This window comes from Juglans regia, chromosome 12 (genome assembly GCF_001411555.2).
Source record: "Juglans regia cultivar Chandler chromosome 12, Walnut 2.0, whole genome shotgun sequence".
In the NCBI taxonomy this organism is placed as follows: Eukaryota; Viridiplantae; Streptophyta; class Magnoliopsida; order Fagales; family Juglandaceae; genus Juglans; species Juglans regia.
The window spans coordinates 7,058,831-7,081,033 of NC_049912.1; the positions used below are offsets into that span (position 1 = coordinate 7,058,831).

The 22,203-nt window shown below is 36.5% G+C and overlaps 2 protein-coding genes across 4 annotated transcripts; one reads left to right on the top strand and one right to left on the bottom strand.

The window, feature by feature from the left end:
• The first annotated feature begins 537 nt into the window (after nt 1–537).
• Nucleotides 538–11,801, top strand: LOC109016070 (exportin-2-like). The gene is made up of 4 exons (XM_035683912.1): nt 538–1,642; nt 4,761–6,682; nt 9,810–9,896; nt 11,500–11,801. The coding sequence occupies exons 1-2, from the start codon at nt 622–624 to the stop codon at nt 6,680–6,682; spliced, it is 2,943 nt and encodes a 980-aa protein (XP_035539805.1). The 5' UTR covers nt 538–621; the 3' UTR covers nt 9,810–9,896; nt 11,500–11,801.
• Nucleotides 11,802–16,526: 4,725 nt separating this feature from the next.
• LOC109010373 lies at nt 16,527–19,581 on the bottom strand. 3 transcript variants are annotated; one of them, XM_018991190.2, is made up of 3 exons: nt 19,345–19,581; nt 17,355–18,334; nt 16,527–17,160 (listed from the first exon to the last, which is right to left on the bottom strand). In XM_018991190.2, exons 2-3 carry the CDS (start codon nt 18,305–18,307, stop codon nt 16,671–16,673), a joined length of 1,443 nt encoding a protein of 480 aa, XP_018846735.1. In that variant the 5' UTR covers nt 18,308–18,334; nt 19,345–19,581; the 3' UTR covers nt 16,527–16,670. The 3 variants fall into 3 exon arrangements, with proteins under 3 accessions (XP_018846735.1, XP_018846734.1, XP_018846739.1); XM_018991189.2 differs by having other exon boundaries at nt 19,340–19,580; XM_018991194.2 differs by having other exon boundaries at nt 16,527–17,157; nt 19,340–19,579.
• Nucleotides 19,582–22,203: the final 2,622 nt, after the last annotated feature.

Sequence of the window (22,203 nt, forward strand, 5' to 3'; positions counted from 1 at the left end):
TGAAAAAATTAAATTATTTTTTATTTTTTGTTTAAAAGTTTGAAAAAGTTGTAATGATTAGTTTAAAAGTATTTATATTTGAATGATGTTTAAATAGAAGATGAAACGAAATAAAAATTTTGAGATGAAAATTTTTTCCAAGAGCAGTGTTACTCTGTCGCCTGAATAGCACCGCTCCAAGTGACCACAAGGTCAAATTTATTTATTTTTTAATATTTTTTTATCATTTTAAAAGAATATAAAATATATATCAATATACTAATAGTCACTTCTTTAACTATTAAGTAAAAAAAAATTAAAAAAAATTAAAATAGATGAAGTATCAAAATAAATGGACAAATTAAATAGATAAAATAACATTTTTCTTTTTCCAAAGAAGCCCTTATCCTTTCCCCAAACCTCCGGATAAAAACTGGTTATACCGGACGACCATCTCAACGGTCATTAAAATGGAGTTCAAATACAGTCGAGTTCAACCGACTATATAATACATTCGAGTTCAAACTTCAAAGTACCTAAAAGATCATTTGTCCCCATCCAAATTCCTAAAATTTACCTTCACTTTCCCTCTCTCCAAACATCTCCCTACACCCACACTTTGCAAAATCCTAAAACCTTAAAATGGAGTGGAACCCAGAAACCCTCGAGTTCCTTTCCCAATGTTTCCTCCACACTCTTTCTCCCGCCCCCGAGCCGCGCCGCCACGCCGAGGCCTCGCTCTCTGCGGCCGCTGATAGCCCCAACTATGGGCTTGCGGTCCTCCGCCTCGTCGCTGAGCCCTCTGTTGATGAGCAGATCCGCATAGCTGCCGCCGTCAACTTCAAGAACCATCTTCGGGCTCGATGGGCACCTGCGTCAGCAGATGATCCCAATTCCCCCGTCTTTTCCTTCATTACCGACGCCGAGAAGGAGCAGATTAAAGCGCTGATCGTCCACCTCATGCTTTCTTCCACTCCCAAAATCCAATCCCAGCTCAGCGAAGCCCTTGCCCTCATTGGAAAGCACGATTTCCCGAAGCTGTGGCCGGCATTACTCCCTGAGCTTGTCGCGAACCTCCAGAAGGCAGCGCAGGCGTCCGATTACTCGTCCATAAACGGTATTCTCGGTACCGCCAATTCTATCTTTAAGAAATTCCGTTACCAGTACAAAACCAATGATCTTTTGCTTGATTTGAAATACTGTTTGGATAATTTTGCCGCACCGTTATTGGAAATCTTTCTCAAAACCGGCGCTTTGGTTGATGCTGCTGCGAATTCTGGCGCACCTGCCTCGACCCTTAAGCCGCTTTTTGAGTCTCAGAAGTTGTGTTGCAGAATATTTTATTCATTGAATTTTCAGGAACTGCCTGAATTTTTTGAGGACCATATGAAGGAGTGGATGACTGAGTTCAAGAAATACCTCACTATAAATTACCCGGTACTTGAGAGTAGTGGGGTTGACGGCCTTGCTCTTGTCGATGAGCTTAGAGCTGTGGTATGTGAGAATATCAATCTCTATATGGAGAAGAATGAGGAGGAGTTTCAAGGGTACTTGAATGATTTTGCTCTCGCTATTTGGAGTTTACTGGGGAATGTGACTCAATCTTCTAGCCGTGATCAGCTAGCCATGGTTGCAATAAAGTTTTTGACCACAGTGAGCTTAAGTGTAACGCCCCGACCCCGAGGGTCCGGAGAGTTAACTCATATCACCTAAAATCAATTCCAACTAATGCATTTAAAATAAACCAGAGTCTCCATAACATATTAAGTCATTTGTTTAACACAAATATCCATATTCCTACGTAAGGCACATCAATGGTGTCTCGTCGTTATACATAACTTTTCTACTCGATTAGAAACATTCGTTACTCAACATTCCAAAATCACATAAAATATCAATTCTACCAAAAAGTTACTCTTCAAGAGTCATTGCACCCTAAGGCACTTAGTCTTCTATGTTCCACAAAACCTGCACATACTCCCTATTTCTGGTTCTCAGCTGTTGCATCAAAATTATCTGAAATATATTATGAAGATAGGGGTGAGTTATCAACAACTCAGTAAGCAGAGAATATATACTAGTATGCAAACATGAGCATTTACAGATTTCATAATGCAGAACAAAACACTTTATTTTTTCATAATGCAGGGTCAGAACATGTTATAAAAATATCAGAGCGAAAGTTCAAAAATATTCTTATTCAAATTCTTTTGGCATAGCATAACTGACCACCATCGTACCAGAGTATCATATCGCATCAGAGGCCATGTTTAACCCCCATGGTAGGGTTGTGCAAACCCCGGTAGCTAACCGAGCAGAAACAGAATGTGAATCTTCCCCTTATTTATTCTCGGAGCCCCGAGTGTGCACACAGGAAAGACCACCAGAAAACCACTTTGTTTCCAAAGTGGGTGCACCAGAAACAGAACAGTTGGTACCAACCCAAACAGAAACCACTATTAGCACCCGTGGTAGGTCAAATAGGTCACCATCCACAAACCACATCCCAATTCAGAATGTCATGCCAAAAGTTTTCAGAAATCACATCATATCAGAATACGGAACACCTTCAGAACAGAACAGAGTTTTCAGAAAGCATATCATATCAGAGTACAGACCATCTTCAGAACAGAACAGAGTTTTCAGAAATCACAAAACATTATTTTATGCACAAACTTTCATATTCGCTCTCTTTTTCACAATGCAGAAGTAAAATGTAAAATAGCTCATGTCTACACCAGTCATGCCAGAAAATGCTTTATTCTTAAACAGAATCTCATGAGTAATGCAGAACAAATAACTGAGGTAGTTCAAGTATATTTTTATAATAAACATGTTCATTTTCAAAAATCAACCTCAGACCATTTTATTTTTATGCAAATCTAGCATAGGAACCCCGCTTACCTGGAACTCTTTAGTCTTTCAAGATTCCTCAACGAAGCCGAACAAATATTAATCGTCACCTATAAAATTACGTAAATTCTGTAAATTTTCAATCAATCACGTATTTCGATAGTTGAACCTAAGAACCTATTTAAATCCTCAAAACCTAGAATTCTAATAATTCCTATAATACCACCATTTTCTAAAACCACCAATATCCACTTAATCAAATTCGTACCAATAAGAGATTTAATCGAGCAAGTATTTATGCATTTACCAAAATCAATAAAGAGTCATATTTTAAAAAAAATAAATATCTAAAGTACCAACAATATCTTATAACTTAATAGAATACTAAGATCACTTTAAAAATCTTGTTGAATTCGCTATGCAAAACTCATCTCTTAAAAATAGGTTTACCTCTTTTTGTTAACAATATTGCTAAAATATTTTCTACACAAAAATAATGTTTTATGAGACCTAAAACCAAAACTCATTTTAACATAACAACAAAAATACATAAATAAATAAATACGCTTCATCCGAAAACACACTTCTGGAGTGTAAAGGGGTAAACTTGGGAATTGAAATCAACTATCAAGTTACCACTTTATGTATTTATGAAATATAATATATATGTACGTAAATCACCTATAAGAAGGAAAACAAAAACTGTTGCACACACAAAACACGGGAATCACCCAGTGAGTGGCGGCAGCAGCACTTACCGAGAGATGGAGCCACGATGGCGGCAAGATGGGCGGATGCAATGGACAAGGGCTGTCCCGACGGATGCGCACTGAGTGGGAGAAAGCGACGAGCGAGACTGGGAACGGTATGAGGGGCACCGAGAGGGAGACGGAGAGTGAGGGAAGGAAAGAATACGGGAAGGGAATACAGGCTTACGGCAGCAAACTGGAGGTGCCTCGGCTGAGCTATGGTGCACAACGATAGAAGGATAGAAGTTTCGGTTGTTGGCTGTGGAGGTGCCACACTAGACTCTGTTTTGGTTGCTGGAAAATAGGGGAGTTCGTGAGTGGTGCGTCCGTGCGTGTGGATGACTCTCGGTTTCGTGAGGCTGAGCAGCGGCCAAGCAGAGGTGTTACGGTGCAATGGCTGAGGTTCCGCGTGGACTGGGTCCGGTGGGTAGCGACTTGATGGCTTGGCTGGTCCTCTATTTTTCGGTGGTGCAATAGAGGCGAGTTTACGTGGAGAGGATAATGGCGCGCGGCTTGAGTGGTGGACCTGGGTGGCTGAGGTTCCGTGCGTGGACTGAGATCGGTGGTGAACGACGTGGAGGAAACAAATGCTCTGATTTGAGCTGCAAGAGCAAGGTGGTTTCGGTCGTTTGCCTCTCGGTTGGGATGGTAGCCGTGGTTCACAGTGGAGGATGGATGCTAGGAGATCGGATGGCTGAGGGTGATGAAGAGGGGCAGCGGCACTTATTCTAGGGTTGAGAAATGCTTAATATATATAAGAGCTATAAGAGGAAAACAGATGAAACCTAAAGATGGAGAAGGGAGATACGTGCATGAAAAAGGAAATTGGACTCAAACCGTGCGATGGAGTCTGGACCCGCGCAATCTCACGGCTAGGCTTTGAACGAGATTAAGGCATTGCTTTTATCTAAAGTTTTGGGTCTCCAATCAACTAAAAAAAATATATATATATATATATATATATATATGCATAGATATAACTATCCCATAAATTTTGATGAATATCCACTTGATCCATTAAAGACTTTGAAACCTAATTATCAAACTTATAAAAAAATTATACACCGCCAAAAATATCTTAGGCTCAAACTCTCTTCTAAAAAAATTTTACTCGTAATCCCAAATGATTCTAACTAAAACTCGAAAATTTTTTGTAAAGTCGCTTGGCTGGCCCGGGAGTTACATTAAGTGTGCACCACACTCTGTTTGCAGGCGAGGGAGTGATACCGCAGATTTGTCAGGGAATTGTGATTCCAAATGTGAGGTTGAGGGAGGATGATGAGGAACTATTTGAAATGAATTACATTGAATTCATTAGGAGGGATATGGAGGGAAGTGATCTGGATACTCGGAGGAGAATCTCATGTGAGCTTCTTAAAGGGATTGCAACCAATTATAAGCAACAGGTCACTGATATAGTTTCTTCACAAATTCAGCATTTGTTAACCTCATTTGCTGCAAACCCAGCTGCAAACTGGAAGGATAAGGACTGTGCCATATACTTAGTTGTCTCCCTCACTACTAAGAGGGCTGGGGGTGCTTCTGTCTCGACTGATCTTGTTGACGTTCAAAGTTTTTTTGCTTCAGTTGTTGTGCCTGAGTTGAAAAGTCAGGATGTGAATGTTTTTCCAATGCTTAAGGCTGGTGCATTAAAATTCTTTACAATGTTCCGGAATCAGATATCAAAGGAAGTTGCTTTTCAGTTTTTTCCAGACTTGGTTCGGTTCCTTGGTGCAGAGTCGAATGTAGTTCATTCTTATGCCGCGAGCTGTATTGAAAAACTCTTGCTGGTCAAGCATGAGAGGAGAAGAACTAGATATACTGGAAAAGACATTGGTCCAGTTTTTGGAGAGTTGATGACAAACCTTTTTAATGCCTTTAAGTTTCCAGAGTCGGAGGAGAATCAATATGTGATGAAGTCCATCATGCGGGTTCTTGGGGTAGCAGACATATCTCGGGAGGATGTTGGGACTTGCATTATTGGGTTAACTTCTATCCTCGTGGAGGTTTGCAGAAACCCGAAGAACCCAATCTTTAATCACTATCTGTTTGAGTCTGTGGCCATTCTTGTGAAGCGTGCCTGCGAGAAGGATTCATCTCTTATATCAGCTTTTGAATCCAGGCTCTTTCCTTGCTTCCAGCTGATATTGGCCAATGATGTTACTGAATTCTTCCCTTATGCATTTCAGCTGCTGGCGCAGCTTGTTGAGTTGAATAGGCCACCCATTCCTCCAAGCTACATGCAAATTTTTGAGGTTCTCCTGTCACCTGATTCGTGGAAGAGATCTTCAAATGTCCCAGCACTTGTGCGGCTGCTTCAGGCCTTCCTTCAAAAGGCACCCCATGAGCTTAACCAAGAGGGAAGACTTAACAAGGTTCTTGGGATATTCAACACCCTCATCTCATCCCCTAGTACAGCCGAACAGGGATTCTATGTGCTGAACACTATCATTGAGAGTCTTGAATATGGTGTCATTGCACCCTACATTTGCCATATTTGGGCTTCCCTTTTCGGGCAGCTCCAACGTAAACAGACAGTAAAGTTTGTCAAGTCTTTCTTGATAATATTGTCACTCTTTGCAGTCAAACATGGTTCTTCAAACCTTGTAGATACTATGAATGCTGTTCAAGCAGACATATTTTCCATGATCGTGAAGCAGTTTTGGATACCTAATCTTAAGCTGATCACAGGTGCTATTGAGCTTAAGTTGACTGCAGTTGCTTCTGCCAGACTTATCTGTGATTCTCCAGTACTTTTGGACACCGCAAATGTTGAACTGTGGGGGAAAATGTTGGATAGCATTGTAACGCTCCTTTCACGACCAGAGCAGGATAGGGTGGAGGAGGAACCAGAAATGCCAGATATTGCAGATAATGTGGGTTATACTGCCACCTTTGTCCGTCTCTACAATGCTGAGAAGAAAGAAGAGGATCCTCTGAGAGATATAAAGGACCCAAAGGAGTTTTTGGTAGCTTCATTAGCAAGGCTTTCTTCACTTTCTCCTGGGAGATACCCTCAGATCATCAATCAATATATGGATCCCGCAAATCAGGCAGCACTACTTCAGCTTTGCCGCACTTATAATTGCCCAATAGTTTGAGTAAGTCATAAAACCAGTGTTGCCTTTTATTAATCTTTTTACTTGTGTGTTCCAATTGTCTGTACATAATAATGTGTGTTTTAATTTCTACTCGGAATGCCTGTTTATGAAACACACATGTAAAAAAAGGACAATTAGATTTCAAGTAGATACAACCATTAGATTATGAAAAATAAGATTGTTAGAAAAATATTTCTTAAAATCACAATAATTAAATAGAAAAATATGGTTGTTATAGTAATGAACAAAATATGACTGTTAGCTCTACAAAATATTATCCTTAAAAAAGTAGAATAAAAACATAATTTTTTTTTTTATTATTACAGAGAGTTAGGTGGCTAATCCAATGTGAGGTCAAGATTAGAAGAGAATGTGACATAAAGAGCTAAGTGGGAATCTCATGTGCACTGTCCTCGCTTTATCGAATCTTGTGTTTATGCTTCTGGATCCTTCTGCATTTCACAACTGTTGCCATTGTAATTTTTTTCCCAGAGTCAAGGTAAAAACCCCCCCCCCCCCCCTATACAGTTATAAAGATGCTATATAATAAAATATCACCAAATCAACAATCGAAGTAATCCGAGAGTCCCCATATCTTCTCTATGTCTCTATTTACTTGAGATGATCGAAAATGAGACATACCAAAAAACCTATTTTCTATCAGTTAGGACTAGAGTTTTACGTCTGAACATATACATTCATGCAATATAGACTGAAAATGTACAATGGTCTCAGAGTTTATTGGATCTTTTCATGCATATAGTCTTTGTAGTTTGTGCCTTGTGCAACATATGTACAAGGTACAACTTGCATTACTTATTGTGTAGAACTTGCATGTGATGTTGGCTCTTATAGTAAACACTTTACGCACAAGAAGATCAACTTGTTCTCATATGATGCTAAATCAATATGTATGCTTAAGGATTCAACAAAGTGAAAGGATGACTCAAGTACTTCCACACTCTCTATAGTTCTTCCACTCTTTTAGCCCCAAAGATTGTTCTCTCTCCCTTTTTCGTCCCTCTCATCCCTCTCTTCATTTCTCTCATTTGCAAGCTCTTGTTTAGCCCTCCACACAACATTGTCATTACATTCACTCATTTGGATGGCTTGAAGAACCTATCATGCTAAAGCTAGGTCCCCCCAACTTGCACAAGCAGTCAAAGCTTCTACACTTGTGGGGAAATCTCATCTCAACATATCAAGCACTACCAAAACCTATGATTAGAGGGAACCTCGCCCACACATGGAGCTTCTCCATTGAGGCCCATGATTCAAATACATAATCTTCACTTTTACGAACCCCAAAGATTGACACATGATATTAGCCTCAAGTCCTTGGAACATAAGAGGACCTCTACTTTTGATGAAGAAATGGCCTCCCAAACTTCCTATTGATTGCATCAATTTTTCTCACGTTCTATGGGTGCAATTCCATGGGCTATCACCCAACTAAATAAATAGGGAGTATGTAGAGACACTGGCAAGCAAAATAGGTATCCTACTGGAAGTGAACTTGAAATCATCCTAGGAGTAACCACTATGCCGTTCCTACAAGGGAGCATTTTAATCAACAATTACAATCCCCTTCCTCTGAGCGCCCTTTGCAAGTATCTGATATTATTCATTTATGATTTTAGTATAATTTGAGAGGACTTCAATCCTCTACTATAGATATGGTAGAATTTAGGGGTGGGCGGCAGGGCCCCATCTACCTGCCCTACACTGCCCTGGCCTCGCCTGGGCGGCGCAGGCTATCTCGTCTGGACCATGCGAGGCGCCCTGCCTGCACCCCTTGAAGCAGTGGGGGTGGGGGGCTGCCTGGGCCCAAGCCCATCCGCATAATACCCCGCCCCCTGGCCTAGCCCACTATTATTTATAATTATATAGAAATATATACATGTATATTAAAAAAATCGTTAATAAAACAACGTCATTTTGGGTTAGGTTTTAAAACCCTTCCCCCCCTCCCCGCCTTCTCTATATTTCCTCTCTATCTCTCTCTCTCTCCCCCCCCCCCCTTTCTCCCTTCCAAGGTATTTCTCTATCATATGATATATATATATATTTTTTATAAGTGATAATATTATATATATATCAATAAGCGTAACCAAGTGCACTGGACGTATACAAGAAAACACGTAGCCCATAATGACCCAAAAGCCCATGAAAACCTACCCAAAATACACCAAACCGAATTGGAAAACTATCATTACACCTCCCTGACCCCATCCCCTAGATTCCGTAAAACTAATCCTCAACCAGAACATCACAAAACCCTCCCTTTAGCCTTCTCTCGACTTGAGTTACCTCCCTTAGCATCGTAGTTAATTTCCCATGAAAGATTCTTTAACTCCCTGCTTTTCTTAAACTTAGATTTGGTTTCAAGCGCAATATCATATGATATATACATTGTTTTGAATTTTTTTGTTGTTTTCCGATTTATTGTGGATGGATTTGTTATTATTTTTTTTTTTTTGTGTTTCCTGGTTGTTTTCTGCCATGGGTGGGCGGTGGGCAGTGGGGGACGGACGGTCCAAGGGGCCGTTCTGCCCCCCGGCATACGGACGGGGCATCCCGCCTCCGTGGTGCAAGGTCGGATTTCAGGGTTGGAAACCCAAACGCTGCCCATGCTGGGGCCGGGGTGCGCATGGTGCGGGTAGCACCCCTAGAAGAATTGTACCATATAGAGAACCCATATCCATAGAAACTCCTAGCCCAATTGACTTGGATACTTCGGCCAAGAGATGAACACAGATCAAAGCCATCAAAGAAAGCCATCTTTGGTTGCTAGAGCCACATTCATAACCAAAAGCAAAGTAGGAAACAAATCCTTTGGTGCAGAAAACTTTTATACGTAAGGTCACATAAAAAACATAGTAGTCGATATCTCTACAACCCACGCAAATCTCAAATGTCAACCTCATTTCCCAACTGAAATCCCTAGCCCGCAAGCAATTCTTGAAGCAATCTTTAAACCCTAGGTACCTACAAGAAATATGCGGGAGTATGAGCAATGTGTAAACATTCGAATGTCAGAAATGGAGACAGAATTAGAGTCTCAAAGAGAAACTCAACCCGCAGTTCCTTAGCCACACTAATGCCAGCAGTTACACTTTTGATGAAGGTGTCATGGAGAGATGACTTCAAAGTAATACTTTTGTTCAGCACATCGAGGAACTCTGCTATTGCTGGAGGGGGTACAGAAAAAGAGGTAACTGCTTTGATCTGTTATAAATTCAGATTGTATAAATTGCCTGGTCATTGCCTTCTAGACAGTTCTCTCAATACTAGTTGATGATAAAAATGTGTAGAAGGGAGAGATACTTTCAATGAAATAGGAGTAGTTAGACAGCAAACTTTATCCCTTTGTTTGCAATTTATGTTTAAGTTAAACAATTGCACGGTAGTTGCAGTAGAATCAATGACTAATTTAAAATGGTACTTTGCAAATCAATCTTGAGATGATTTTGTGTATTTTGCTTAATGTTAATGTTTTTTATACTCTGCAAGCTTTGGGCATGATCTGGTTGCACCAGAAAGAATTTTAAAGAATTATAAGAGTTACAGTTAGACAATTTTTGGCCTCACATTCCTTATCATGGTGTCCCGGTTTTTCCGGTCATGAATGACATCAAAGTGAGCTTTGTTTGCTCAGAATCAAAGTGAAGTTTGATAGTTTTATGTTATAGTTGTTTGATAGAATGCTAAATTTGGGAGGACAATATATTGTAGACTGCCAAAACTTCGAGTTAAGATCACGTTGTTGGGAGTTTCAGAGGATGCATGGTTTAACAACATGATTGAAGGCCTTATGAGTGGTCTAAGCTTGGATGATAAGAACCATATGGAAAATGAGCACAAGGAGAAGTAGGACTGCTTGAAATAGGAAGAGCGCTATAACACGGTTTGGGGGAGGGTTATTCATTCAAACCATGCCGAGAGAGACTGAAAAAAGAGATAATCATGGGTAGCAGGTGATAAAAAATACTAGCATGGCATCTGTTAGTCTAATCTGAATACCATATGACTGTGAGTATATATATATATATATATATATATATAGTGCACTATACATATATATTCAGTAGATAACTTATTGTGATTGACCAAACCAAATATTCCCGATATGATGAATATTTTACTGCATGTTATTCAATGCCATGGGTGGTAGCTAAATTGGCCAGTGATAATTTAAGTAAGCTACTGATCTTGTTTTTTTGTTTAAATAGTTTCTTTGAACTAACTAGTGTTTTCTCATACAACAATTGTTCCAGTAACTAGAGATATGGTGTGATCAGCTTTTGGCTAATTGTAGGTTATAGTCGAAATGAACAACTTACTGTTATTATTCATAGGGTTCTTGTAATGGCAAGGCATATATGGAACAGATTGGAATTCCATGTTGTTATACTTGAGAGGTTGTTTATGGCCCTGTGAACAGTAAGGTACAAAAAAAATCTCAGGTTGAAATTCCATCATAATATGGATTAGGAAAACATCAAATTTTAGGCTTATATATTACTAATATGCAGTATATGAATTGCAAAAACTTATGAATTTGAACCACAAATAAATCCCACCATGGCCAAGGATGCTTGAAGGTTCGGATCCAATATCCTCATATGAAGTAGCCTGTTGTAGTGAAGGAGAAATGAAGCATTTTTGTAGTTGTTTGGCCATTGAAAGTACTTCTCCTGCAGGATATAACATTCAATGCTAAGGAAGCTGTAATTTTAAGAACTTATTCTAGGAAATGGTTATGCATGAATGCATGCTATGGTCTGAATTTAATACATGGTTGTGTATTGCAACAGGTCAATTCACCTTCCAAGGGCAGGGCTGATTTGGTTGTGCTAGCCAAGACCCCAACAACTCCCAGAAACAAAATTCCTCTGTGCGAGTGCATACATGTAGAGATAGGACTGCTGGCATGTTGAAATAGAAAGTATGGCTGCATTGTGGGAGAGCTAAACTAATTTATGAACGTGAATGAATTTGAAAGAGTAATTACTAATACATGTTTGGCATGGTTCATTCAGTTTATATGTAGTACTGTGTAAAGTCTACAATTGCATCTGGTTCTTTTGTATTATTGGTAGAATGGTGATATATGCAATTTGGTAGAATGATGATATATATATATATATATATATATATATATATATAACGGCCATGTAAACATACAAGAATATAGACCAAATTGATCAGGCTATAATTATGTGAAAACCCTATGTTCAAACCCAATGGAGATATAGAAGTGATAAAAACAGACCGGTAAATTGTCGAGTGTCAAACCTTGAGGCCTCATTTGGTAACACATGAAATGAGATAAGATGAGATGAAAGTTGAAAATTAAATAAAATATTGTTAGAATATAATTTTTTAATATAATTTTTATTTTTTACTTAACAATAAAATATATTATTTTTATTTTAAGATGTGAAATATTGAATTGTTTATTATATTTTATTTGAAAACTTAGAAATATTTATGATGCCAAATTGAAAAGTAATTGTTCCAACCATAGCTTTGCTACTAATGAATAAGGTTGTGCATTTAGATCCACATTCGGATTTTTAAAAGTGGGTGGATACTTATCCTGGTACAACTGGTCAAAATCCAAGTAGGTATCCGATTTTTATCTAATTATCTAATAAATAATATCGGATACTCGGTTATCCGGATTGTTACTGGATTCGACTACGAGCTTTGAAGATCAAAAGGTCGTCGAGGCCAAGAGAAAACTAAGGGACCTCATTGTCAAGAAGAACTGTGCACCCCTCATGCTCCGTCTCACGTACAATCTATTTCTCCAACTATCGACTAGGAGTACAACTGTAGAATGACTCTTACGTGCATGACACTCTGCTGGGACCGTTTTAACTGGAGGTCGCTTCGGTACCATGAAGCACAGGAGCAAGCCCGAACACGCCGCCAACAATAGCCTCGACATCACCGTCAGGCTCTTGGAGCCCATCAAGGAACAATTCCCCATCCTCTCTTAAAACGCGGCGCGGATTTCTATTAGGTACCAAAAAAAAAACAAAGAGAGAAAGAAAGATGCTTCTTTCTGCCATTCCAAATCCCAAGACCCAAACCCACATGCCTTCTCTCCCTCTGCCATTTCAAAAATCTCAGAAGACGAAAAAATAAAACAAAAGATTTGAAATCAAAAATTGATTAACACCTTGTCTCTTCTCTCTCTCGCTGAATTAGTAAAATCACCTACTCACTGTCCATGTCAGTTTTCAAACACATCACATCCTGTTATACCCCCTCACTCTCTCTCTCTCTCTTTTTTCTTATTTTCTTTCACTACAAAATTTCTTTCATCTCTCAAAGGTGTGAAACTGCACTCCCGGGACTGAAAAGGACCTCTTAAACATGGTGAAACTCTGCTAGAGTTTTGAGCTATGAAGAAAAACGAAAACGAGAAAGAAAATGGTGGAACATTATTTTACCCGTCTGCCTACAATCGAATGGTTATCCACCCAAATTCAGCAAGGTATCCGGGTTCCAGCCCGGACCCAAAAAAAATCTGGTCCGGATCTGCAGTCCTATTAATGAATCACCAGCAAAATGGATGGAAGGTGTCGATTAGGAGGACCATTTCCACAGATTTGCCAAATCTTACATCCTTTTATGTAAATTGAAAGGTCTCCTTTGCAACTGTATATACATTGTTTATAAATGTGTATATATGTATGTATGTATAAACCTTTGTTGGAAGTTCCTTTTTATGAACTCGATTTATAATGAAAGGAAATTGCATGTGATTTTAGAATGGGATGAATAATGATGTGATTAAATACTATGTTGTATGATTATATGTTTTGAAGAATGAAAGCTGAGGTAAGGTAAGGTAAAGTAAGGTTAAAGAAAAGAAAATAAAAAGGAAAGAGATTGCTTGTGTTTGATGAGGATAATGGATTGTCCATGATGACAATAAAGGTGGTACGTACCATGAGGTTGGGACAGCTTATAACAATATCGGAATTAATTGTATGGTGTCTTTTAGATTCGAAGATGAGTTGAGATGGGTTATGAATAATAGTAAGATGAGTTGTGAATAGTAGTAAGATTTGTGAGATTTGTGAGTTAAAGTTACTGAATAGTAGTGAATAGTAGTGAGATGAGTTAAGATGAGCTGTGAATACAAACGATGCCTAAGGGTCTCTAATCCTAATACACAGAGGTAATAGTATATAGCGATCATTAAGGATTTGAGGTTAAGCATTGAACTTTTCTTCTTTGCTTAAGATTATTGTTTATATATGCTATGAGGTAAATGTTTTATGGAGAATGTTAATGTTAATTGAAACATTATATTGTTATATATTATTTTTGTTGCATGCTGTAATTCTTACTGATTACGTATTTGATTCATTTTAGTATTTTTTTATATTTTTTCCATCCTAGGTGAGGAAGACTATGAGGATGCTGCGGGCTAGGATACTCTTAAGGGGGATGACAATGATGCTTGAGGCACTAAGGGCAATTTATGATTTATTTCACAGGGAATGATGTTTGTAACACTCAAGTGTTTTGTTTTTTTTTTCAATAGATGTTACTAACAATCTTATTTTGAAAAGGTTTTATTTTAATAGTAGCATCCAGTTTCTCTAGCTTTAAAAGCTTTAGAGGGACAGGGTGTTACATGTATGGAAATTCTCTGAAATCGAATATTCGGAGATGAGTGATACTTTTTAGCTCCATTAGAGACAACATAATCACACCTCGAAGTTCCCATAAGCAAAGGCTTTTAAGGTTCTTCTAAGCACCATTAAGTATTAAGTTCTCTACTTTTAACTACCTTTGAAAGCCTGGATAAGAAATATGAGAAAGCAATCCCCATTGGAAGATGATGAGACAATGATCACCCCCCAGTTGGAGAGTATGTAGCAGGTTCTTGTTGAAGAATTAACAGGAACCCTTGACAGTGATAATTATAGATTGGGACTGGGAGAGGACAATGGTAGTACAAAGTTGAAGATGACAATGTATATATAGAAGGGTTGGGTGTTTATCTCATCTATATCCCTCGAAAGGTCTCATTTTTTGGGTATGTATTTCTCTTAATTTTTCAGTAGTTTTCGTTTTACTTCAATTGTATATATCAACATGCGATAGCATTATTAATTGATTAACACCGGAAACATCGGATTCTAATGAAATTTTCTTACTTGGTTCTATGTTTCTAATAGGCTTAGTTGACAAAAAAATGTCTCCTCTTGCTTGCAAGTACTTGGACCAAAGTCACCAAACCCATAAGAAAAATATTTTAGAAATGAAGTGATTACACAAAAGTAAACTCACAAACTGACGTGGTTTGATATGATACATTATATTGTAAAATTACTTTTATTTATATAAAGTATATCTAATGGATTCTATGAAACTATATCAGTTTATGGGTTTACTTTATGTAATTTCTTTGTATATGTAACAGTTCTCAACCCATAAATGTTGCAAAGGTTCTCCAACCATATAAAGGCAGGCAGGGAGCTTTTTGATTCAACCATAGAGATTGTTTTGGGATGGGTAGATTCAGGTAAAGAAAAACTCTATATTTGTAAGCATGCTTATGGACACATCTAAAATATTGATGGTGTAAAAATCTTTCATATCAATTAGCATTAAAAATAGTTGACCTTTTTCATTATTGTAAAACCATCTCTTGGTAGGAAAAACAAGCATTTGTGACGGATTATTTACGACGATAATAACTATTTGCGATGAGAACAGACTAATTTTGATAGAAAATAGTCATTTTCGCAGGAAATAGCTGACTACAAATAAGCAGTTTTCTTGTAGCGGCCAAGTTGTAGATAGAAGAATTTGTAATTTTGGAATTCTTGTTTGGAAGACAAAAAGCGACCAATTCTAGTTGATGATGAAAAATTGCTTATTTTCAAACTAAATCTTTTTGTCTTTCTTCAACATATATCGCAAAAACATTTGCTATGTTCAATGTTATAGGCAACCATATACAAAGGCTTCAAGCAGATGGTTCCATGAGGGAGTAGGAAATTGAAGAAAGATGGTTCGATGTTGCAAGCCACGGCTGTTTTGCATCTGAAAGTTACTAAAAATGACAAGAAAAAATCTAAAAAAATAGTAAAACAACATGACAAGTCCGGAAAGCCAACCGGTGGCAAGTTAGAAGTGTCTGATAACAAAAGTAAATTCAGATATGAGTTGAGTTGGAGGCGTCTTGATTGACACATTGACTATGCCACATGGCAATTCTTTTTTGTAAGAGTTAAAATGTGATTCTTTTTAAACTTGGGGATGTAATGTACTAAAAGTGAAATTTAAGGGAGTTTTTTGCAAAACGATAAAATTTAAGGGTGTTTAAGCGGAACGTTTGTGGTTCCATGTCAAATAAAAATGAATAGTTAAACAATCAATTTTAATTTCATGACATGTTATGATAAGTTGAGAGTACTACGTCATCCATACTCCGAGACTATCTAATAATTTTTCGATTTTGCCTATCGAGATGGTAAAAAGATTCTTGTAAAGGTTCTTATGACCCAAAGAGGTTGTCCTTTGCTATCAGGTGTATAAAAAGGATGTTGGGTATAAAACAAGGGTGGAAGCATTCTCATATAAAAGGTTTACTCCATCTTTGGGGATTCCGTAGGATGAAATCGTTATCAGCAGAGGGATAATGATATTGCCGATCGAGTCTGTCAAAAGTCAAAACCTTTCCTTCCAACCAGACATTCTTAAGACAGTAAATCTACAGAACAAAGGAATCGAAAGAAAAATTTTTTGGCGAAATTTTAATATATATATATATATATATATATACACATATCTCATTGCACATTTGTCCTTGAGGCACAAGGTGCAAGGGAGAATTTACATAAGGCAACTTAAGAATCTACAAAGATACATGCATGCATTAAAAAATAAATAAAAATAAAACAGCTGCTTACATAAATCAATCTTCAAAAGGAGCAGGGTGAAACATTGTAAACTAGAAAGGAGGAGGTAACATGCACCCTACAGTCCATCCCAGAAACAACCCAGCACCAACAAGACTCATCCCCAGTGCAAAAGCAACAGCATACCTTTTGATATCATGTCGTACTCGCCCTCGCTTGACTCTTTTCCCCTTGGTAGCCTTCTGCCAGCTCTTTCTCTTTCTCCGACCTTTGTAAGACATCCACGGAAGGACCACAGGGAAGAGAGTGGAAATTGACTGGTCGTTATTTTTAATCTGGACATAAAGGGCTTCTAGCTCTAACAGTTGGAACCACTGCCTATAGGCAAAAAGTTGTGAAGCTTGTCTGAAGAAGAGTTTAAGAATGTGCTCTTTCTCAGCATAGGCCTGCTTTGCTGCCTTCTCTGCTTCCCTTGCTCGTGTTTGAGAATGGCAGAGTGCTTCCATCAGCTGAGCTTTGCCAGGGTCACCTTCAGAAACTTGGGGCATCTTTGTGACATCTATGTGCTTTGTACTGGAACTGCTTTTAAATTGCAAGTCCCAACAAAAAAAAGCTAAGCTAAGATATCTAAAAAAAAATAAATATTATCTATATGTTTATATAAGCATAAGTAACAAACTCAACATAATATAATCACTAATATGCATAATCTATTCAGATGAATCATCCAGATGATTTCATCCCACAATAAAAACGATGGTTATCTAAGCTAATACCTGAACAACTTGTCAGAAACACATCTTGGAAACTCTTCAGATGAGTCCACCGTATTTCCATGTGTTTTTCCAGAATCAGGACAGCCCCATGTATGAGTCCTACTGGAAATACTACTAGTTTGGGCCTTCCAATTAGAAGATGATGACAATGCTTCATCATTGTCAATGTGCCCACTACGAGCATATGGGTGCCTCCTTACATACACTTTCTGGGGTGGGGGAAGATCACAATTAACAATATGGTCAAGTGAATTCTTCATGACTAAAAAGGGCAATTCATCTTTATCCGTTGTTTGCCACCACGGCCCAGTCTTACAACCCCCGGTCCATGGAGATTCTGGATCTAAACAAAACTCATTGGCTTGGTTTGAAACTGGACAATGAGAAGGATCCATATCCACAGGTTCATATTTTCCTCTCCCATCCATTAGTTCAAGATACTCCTCGGCATTCATACTACATGGAGCCTTTACCTCTAGCTTTCTGACTTCATGGGCCTTATTCATATATACCGCAGAGAGACCATATTGCTTATCAAGAGAAGACTCAAAGTTCTTACCATCATAAACATGAATGGTATCTCCTTTTTCAGGGTGGAGCTCATCAAACTTAGTCGTAGAATTTGCAGTGCCAACTCTTGAGGTTTCCACTTCAGCCTCCAATACATTCGACTGTTCATATGTTAAACCCTTTGGGTACCCATTGCTTGGCTGCAATTGGAGCCACCATCTTGTGTTCTCGGGTAGTTTGGAAAACGAAGGATTCTTAGGCATAAAACCTGAGGCAGGATGATCTTGTTCATCTACTTTATTGGTAGGTCCATTGTCAACTTGCTTGGATGTTGATGGTGCTGACTGGCAGCAAGCTAACTTTGGAGCTCTTTTGGCATCTTCTTGGACAAGGCACCGATTAGCTGCTCTCTGCCATGCAGCTCGTGCTTCTGCTACTGCCATCCTTATTCTATAGTTTGACACATTTTACTGCAAAAAACCGGGGCTTAAATTTGATAAAACAAGAAGTCAATCAGGAATGTAATGCCTACAAGCACACAACACGTAAGAAGTTTTTTCCCTGATATGAACAGAGTCAAAAGTGAAAAGTTACTTGTTAACTGAACATAATTATGACAAACCATGCCCTGGGTATATATATGTTTCCATTGTACAGGACAGATATGATCCAACTCCTCTAATACCCCCAACACCGGAAGAATAAAAAAGAAACAGAAAAAGAGCAAAATAAAGTATTCAAAACGGGTCTCTAAAGTTCAATAAAAAGGTGAGGTTTCAGCAGATGGAAAATTCCTTAGTATATAAGTTAGGAGTTTCGTCCAGAGCATACCAGCATAAATTTTTGTTTTAATGCTGCCATATCTCTTATCAATTCAACATATTTGATGAGTTTCTAAGAATACAATATGCCATTTTCCACATTTTCTACAATTTCTGGTCCTTCCAGAATGGATAAGTCTTTGTGGTAACAGGTTAAAATTAAGAAAATAGGAACAAACCCATTATATTGGTTAATCACCTTCAAATATGAGTCTCCAGTTTTCTATGTTTACATTCCTAATGATCTACGACGCAAGAAATATTTCGATATAAAAAATAAAATCATTAGCACTTCCACTAAATCTAAATCCAATCCTCTAATTTTCCCAGTAAATCACCATGTTGATGAAGTCAAGCAGAAATAAACGGTCATAGAGATTATGCGAAGCCTAGTAATGCCTTTTTCTTTAAATTAACCATAAGCAAAACAAAAAACCACCCAGAACAACCGGGGAATTTGATATGTAGAACTGAAAATCAACCACAAATCCAGCACCTCAACAACACAATTACACAGAGAAGCTCAAATAACACATGCAACAAACATCATACACTAGAACAACACCATAAAAGCTAAGAAGAAAAACAAATCACAAATAAAAACACATAGAATAGAACAAAAGGAAGACAAAGAAAGAAAGGAAGAGAACAAACCGAACCGAGTAGATTGAATAGGATTTGGCTAAGGTTGATGGTCAAGGGTAACTGGGTAGGCATCGATCGGGATGAAGTTGAGGCCAGAGGTTGCAAAACGCATCGTTGTGGTCGGATTGAGATCCAGAAGAGAAACTAGGACCATGGGAAAAGCTGACGCATGTCGGAGAAGGCTGTTGTTTTGGCTTTCCTCTCGTTTTTCGGTTACCATTTCATTATCTCCTGTAGTTTTGATTTGCACGGACAGCTTTTTTAAAATTGGCGTGGGAGAGACAATATTGTATATACGACCCCGTTTTGTTTGCTACTCCAAACAAGACTATATGATAATTTATTCACAATTGGTGTGAATCTCTCTCGACCCCTGAAATCAATTTATAATTATAATTAATAAAAATAGAATATATTAACATCGTATATATTATTTTTACAGTATTATTTTAAGCGAAATAGTTGGGTATTTTATTTTTTATTATTTTAAATGTTTAAAAAAATTTACCACTATTTTATTTGTTTGTGTATTTTTTTTTAACATTAAAAAAATCAATATCAAAATCAAAATATACAAGAGACTTTTGAAAGCATATTTAAAGAATATCAAAAATATATAAGTATGTTTCTATGTACTACATTTTATTCTTATTTCATTATCATAACGTATCGATACATTTTTTTTTCTTGAAAATTTAAGAAATTGTAATTGATAATAACGACTGATTTGATTACACAAAATCAATTTATTTTATCTCATCTTATATAATTATTATAATTTTTTTAAACTCTAACATAAAATATAATAAACAATTTAATTTTTTTAAATCTCAAAATAAAAATTATATTAAAAAATTATATTATAATAATATTTTATTTAACTTTCGATAAAACATCTAATATTTTCTAATATGAACAGACTAATCAAACGAGTCCTAATAATTAAAAACGGGATAAATAAATTAATAATACACTTACAATTGTCGTAGAACTCATTTAACAATGCAAATATATCACTTTAAAAAATAAATTTAAATTTTACAAAACTATTATTTATTTAATATACAAAAAATGGTATAATTTTATTTATCTTATTTTATTTCTCCAAAAAAAAAAAAAAAGGGCCCCTATTTGGGCAAAGGTGAGTTTCATGCCTGAAGAATTGAGTGACGGTGATCGTTCTATTTATTTTCGAATAATATTAGAGAAAAGTTATTATAATTATATATTTTATACTTGTTGCGTAATTATTTTTAATTAATTATTTTTAACACTTATTTAAGAAGATATATAGTCTAAATGATATCATATTATATATACAAAATAGATACTCACAATAATAATTTTTACCTATATTTATTATTTATTTTCAACGTTTCTCTTCATTGTCCGTACATAAACTTTACACGTGGTAAGTGACTGAAAAATCAAAGAAAGGTGGAGTATAGGGCCCACCAAGTTACTGAATAATGAATATGAGATAAGACTTTTTTTTTTTTTAATAAAAAATATATATAAATATTTCTCCGTATACTAACCAAGAAAATCGAGGGTCCTAATCGAAGTTTGAATAATAAGAACAAAAAGAAGCATTTTTGCATTGGACCCATCCCATGTAGACTTGGAATCAGCAGCGTATATAGCTTATGAACTTCAAAAATAACATCCTCTTTATTGTATTTATTTAGCCTTTATTTGGATTGAAAATTCATTTCAATTTATCTCTCTCATCATTATAATTTTTTTAAATTATCATACAAAATATAATAATTAATTAATTTTTTTTAAATCTCAAAACAATAATAATATTAAAAAATAATATTTTAACAATATTTTATTCAACTCATCTAAAACCATCTCAATTCATTTTTGAATCTAAACAGATCCACTGTATAAAATAAATAATAAAAGAGAAATATAATTTAATAAATATGTGAAGATTAATTTATAATTATTTTTTGTAAGCTCTTTAGCATAAAGCATTGAACGTTTTTGCTTATTCAGTGTGTGCCCATGGTAATAGAAATAATTGTAGGTTGTAGTTTGGTGAATCTGAAAGGAAACCATTCAAGTAAGTTCTAGAAAGATTTTAGACACAATGAATGAGAAGAAAAAAGAAGAATAGTGAAAATGCATATTGCATTAGATTGGACAGGAAAGTGGGCCCGATTGGTATGATCTCCTTTGTTGCGATCCTCCCATTAAGCTTTCTTTCTTTTTATTATAATCCGTTTAGCGCCCACCGAAATCTCATCTTCTTTTTTTTCAGGTTTAATACATAAAAGAAGTATTAAGCCTATAAAGATAATTATAAAAGAAAAATATTATTAAATTGATGTAATTTGACGTAAACGTGACATCTACTTTACAAATATCGTTACTAATAGATTAATAGGAAAGAAATAGAATAATTAATTTGATCAAAATTGAAAGTATAAGGAGTAACAGATTAAATTTATAAACTTATCACGTGTGATCAATTATATCTATTTTATAATAAAAATAATTGTATAATTTGACGTACCACATTAAATAATTCTAATTTTAATCAATTTATCTCAAATAATAATGCATCAAGTACAACACTGTCAATAAGGGTCATTAATTAAATAAAAATCACAGTGCCTGACAAGAACTCAATGCCAACATCTCTTATATTTTTTTGTACATACATGGCTTATTTCGAAACAGAAAATGTGTTTGATGTAATTTATAACATAAATGTATTTTTAAAAAAAATATATATATATATATTGTTGACCTTGTTTATGATATATTGTTTGACCTGTTTCCCAACAATATATGACAAACTTGAGTCCACTGGCATAGCCTAAGGGAACGAAATGCCTTTTGAATTTTTTTGAGATACATAG